The 3,792-nt window shown below is 45.1% G+C and overlaps 1 protein-coding gene across 5 annotated transcripts in view; it reads left to right on the forward strand.

Annotated features, from left to right (window-relative positions):
- Positions 1-3,207, forward strand: part of LOC105567194 (tRNA (guanine-N(7)-)-methyltransferase) — a 14,713-nt gene extending 11,506 nt beyond the window's left edge. For 2 of the 5 annotated variants that reach the window (XM_012021842.1, XM_012021844.1), the window contains exons 2-7: positions 910-1,040; positions 1,108-1,241; positions 1,685-1,869; positions 1,959-2,072; positions 2,640-2,741; positions 2,810-3,207. In XM_012021842.1, coding sequence (XP_011877232.1) covers positions 910-1,040; positions 1,108-1,241; positions 1,685-1,869; positions 1,959-2,072; positions 2,640-2,741; positions 2,810-2,941 — 798 coding nt within the window. In that variant the 3' untranslated portion in view covers positions 2,942-3,207. The other 3 variants (XM_012021843.1, XM_012021845.1, XM_012021846.1) reach the window with 3 other exon arrangements.
- Positions 3,208-3,792: the final 585 nt, after the last annotated feature.

Raw genomic sequence — 3,792 nt, forward strand, 5'->3', positions numbered from 1 at the left:
TCTGCCTCTCTCTCTCTCTCTCTCTCTCTCTCTCTCTCTCTCTCTCTCTCTCTCTCTCTCTCTCTCTCTCTCTCTCTCTCTCTCTCTCTCTCTCTCTCTCTCTGCCCTCTCTGCCCTCTCTGCCCTCTCTGCCCTCTCTGCACTTGAAGCGCGCACGTGCGTGGTACGCGACGAATGTGTAGAATTTGCGGAAAACGCGCGTACGGATTACCGTATCTCCGGACCTCGGCTGTCTGCGGATAAGACGCCAGCGGTTAAGTCGCACCGCTGAGTCCCGCGCTTTTAATCTCGAGCTCGCGACCAGCGTGTCTCCGCCTTCTCCTCGCCCCTTTGCGCGAGGCGCTTACGTATTTGTACATTCTCGTTTCGCACGCTCGAAAGAGATATCCGTCCTTTTGGCTGACGACACGTCTGTCTCTCCCCCTTCTTTCCGACGTACCGGGTACGTAATTACAGGTTTGCTGGAACAAGACGCGATGGTTCAGCGAGACACGCTGAGATTTAACCTCCTGAGATACAGGCTCGCGATGTAACGGCTAGATTTTTAGCGCGGGCAGTGAACTTTGGAATACAGAGACTGCCCAATGTAGGCAGACGCGCGGCGTCTTGTAACGCCTTTGCAGCAAGGCTAAGCTCCGGTCTCGCCAACGTTGTTTAACTTTAAGCCTAGCTTAATTCGTTCTTCGTCTCCGTCCAACTGTTACTACAGAAAGAGACAAACATGAATAAAACTAAGGTTAAAGTTAAGCGACGTTTGGTGAAACCAGACCTAAGATAGAGTAAATTAAAAGTTCAAAGCTATAACTGATAAAATGTAACTAGATTCAGTTCAAGGCTATAATGTAACTAAGTTGAGTGAAAATGATCTGTTTATCTTTTTAACTAGACACTACCCAACCCTGCTTGCAGGTTTCGGTGTTTCTTCGATCGAGAGCCCCGGGCACTGCCGTCATCATGTCGACGACGCTGGCACTACCGCAAAAGAAGTACTACAGACAACGCGCGCACTCGAATCCCATAGCCGATCACTGCATCGAGTAGTGAGTAGTTCTTCGGGAGTCCCTCGTCAAGAATGCGATAGTCGTTACCGCGCGCCACTTGTTGCAGCCCGATAAAGCCGGACTCGATGGACTGGAGCGCCTTGTATCCGCAACACTTTCGGAGCCGCGCCGAGCAAACGCCGGAGGCACAGAAACGTGTAGAATTTGCAGACGTTGGCTGTGGCTACGGGGGGCTACTGGGTAATCTGTCCTTTACTAATATTACCGACGGCGACGTTACAACATACTTGCGGCCCGGTTTCGCCAAACGTCGCTTAACTTCAATCGTAGTTTAATTCACGTTTGTCTCTTTCTGAAGTAACAGTTGGAAAGAGACGGAGAACGTTGGTGAAACCGGGCCTTAGACAGTTTCACCAACGTTGTTTGACTTGAAGCTTACAATTAGCTTAATTCGTTCTTCGTCTCTTGTTACTGTTACTTTAGAAAGAGACAAACGTGAATTAAACTAAGACTAAAGTTAAGCGACGTTTGGTGAAACCGAGCCTTTAGACGCCCCTTCGCTGGGACTCGCTCTCGCGCGCCCCGTCCAAATTTTGCGCCCTACGCTGGAGCGTACATCGCACACCGCCTAGTAACGGCACTGATTACCGAAAAACCAAAGTAACCGACGAATTAATCTTCAGTCACCCTGTCTCCGATGTTCCCGGATAATCTGATACTCGGTATGGAGATTAGAGTAAAGGTATCGGACTACGTTATGGATCGCATCGCTGCCTTACGGTCGCGGAACCCCGGCCAATATCAGAACGTTGCCTGTCTGAGAACAAATGCCATGAAGTATTTGCCAAATTATTTCTACAAAGGACAGGTGAACAAAAAGTCATATGATTACATCATCCGGTAGACGACAAGAAGTTAGAATGGCTGTACATTAATCCAGATCTTTCGTTTGCGTAGCTAAAGAAGATGTTTTTCCTGTACCCAGACCCACACTTCAAAAAGTCGAAGCATAAATGGAGAATAATAAACAAATCTCTGTTAGCGGAGTACGCTTATGTTCTAGCCGAGGGAGTGAGTACCGCCTGGTTTGCTGTATTACTTCTGTAAGGTTAATTTTTTTTAAATTAACATTGGAAATAAAGGCAGAAGCCGTGCTACAATTATATTTTGAGATTGATAATACATAAATAAATAGAAACATTTTCACGTTTTCAATTTCAAAATGTAATTGTTAGCATGGGCAACCAGCTTCGATTCTCCTTTGTTTTCAATATTGATTTTTATCATTGTGAACCTTCGTACTTTGTATTTTTAATTTTCTGAATTATTAAAATTCCAAATTCAATTCAACCGCAGCTGGCCAAATTTAAAGTCGAAAAAAATAGACGCGTAGACAACATCTTTGTACTGTTATTTTGACAAATATTATAATCAGCCTCGGTGGTCGAATTGGTGAGACTCCCGCCTGGCGTGTAGAGAGGTCCAGGTTCAAACCCTGGCTGGGGTAATATTTTTCGCAATTAATTTTCTGCATTGACAGAGAAATTAACAAGTGTGGCCAGCTGCGGTCGAATTAAATTTGGAATTTTAGTATTATACTGGCAATTTGAAGAAACTAATCTTCTAAATTATTATCAGGCCATTGTATATACCGTAACGGACGTGGAGGATCTACATAAGTGGATAGTTCAACACTTCCAAGAGCACCCACTGTTCGAAGAAGTCGCCAAGCAAGATTTGGTAAGTACGGCTGTTTATTAATTTTTTTCTCTGTACAACGGTGATGCCGACAGACTTGGTTGATGCAGGCGGCGGATCCTGTGGTGGAAAGATTATATGAAAGCACCGAGGAAGGTAAGAAGGTCACCAGAAACAAAGGAGATAAATTCCTGGCCGTATTCAAGAGAATCCCGGATCCCTATGTCGTAACGAGTAGCTAGCAGCGGCGGTTACATGTGATCGTCCGGCTACTTACAATTATACAGCGAAGGATGTTCTGGACGAGGGTACTAATTCTGACACCACGGGCTGCGTTCAGAAACATCACCCGAATGTCCCAGTGTATTATTTTATCCTTGTTTAACATACGGTAAGCAACAAGGATAGAATGATACTCTGAGGTACTCGCTTGGTGTTTCTGAACGCAGCCACGGAGGAATATCTGTGTCGATCAGTGAACTCTATACATACTGGAATGAGTGATCTATTGTTCTGGCTGTTGCCGAGAGAGAGAGGTGCGTTTGGGTGAATCCTTGTCTCCTTCTAGTACTACCTGATTGGATAGTCGCGTATAAATGACGAGAAGAAGGGCGTCACTTATATGCGATTATCCAATCAGGTAGTACTAGAAGGAGACAAGGATTCACCCAACGCACCTCTCTCTCGGCAGCAGCCAGAACTATATAAAAAATAGATCACTCATTCCAGTATGTATAGAGTTCACTGGTGTCGATGTAACGACCACGTTTCCGAAACGGATTCGCAAGGAGAGAATAAGATAAATGATTATCTTGTTGTGAATAAACTATATTTCGCGATACCTCGCCTGATTGTTTTTTTTCCCTGCTCACGCTACCATGTTCAAGTAGTCTGTGCGTCCGATACCTGTACGCTCGACTAAATGTGCCGTCTTTAAATCGAATTCTTCGTGCATTATGACGAACAGCATGCGTAAAATAAAGCCGATAGATCAATTGATTCTTTAAAGGAGCATCGATCGAAAGTAAAATCTTACCGCTTCGAATATACGATTAATTAACGCTCGCGGCGGCGAGATGTGCGATCTCCGTAT

The sequence above is a fragment of the Vollenhovia emeryi genome, unplaced genomic scaffold, assembly GCF_000949405.1.
Source record: "Vollenhovia emeryi isolate VEMERY1.0 unplaced genomic scaffold, V.emery_V1.0 DF939140.1, whole genome shotgun sequence".
NCBI lineage: Eukaryota > Metazoa > Arthropoda > Insecta > Hymenoptera > Formicidae > Vollenhovia > Vollenhovia emeryi.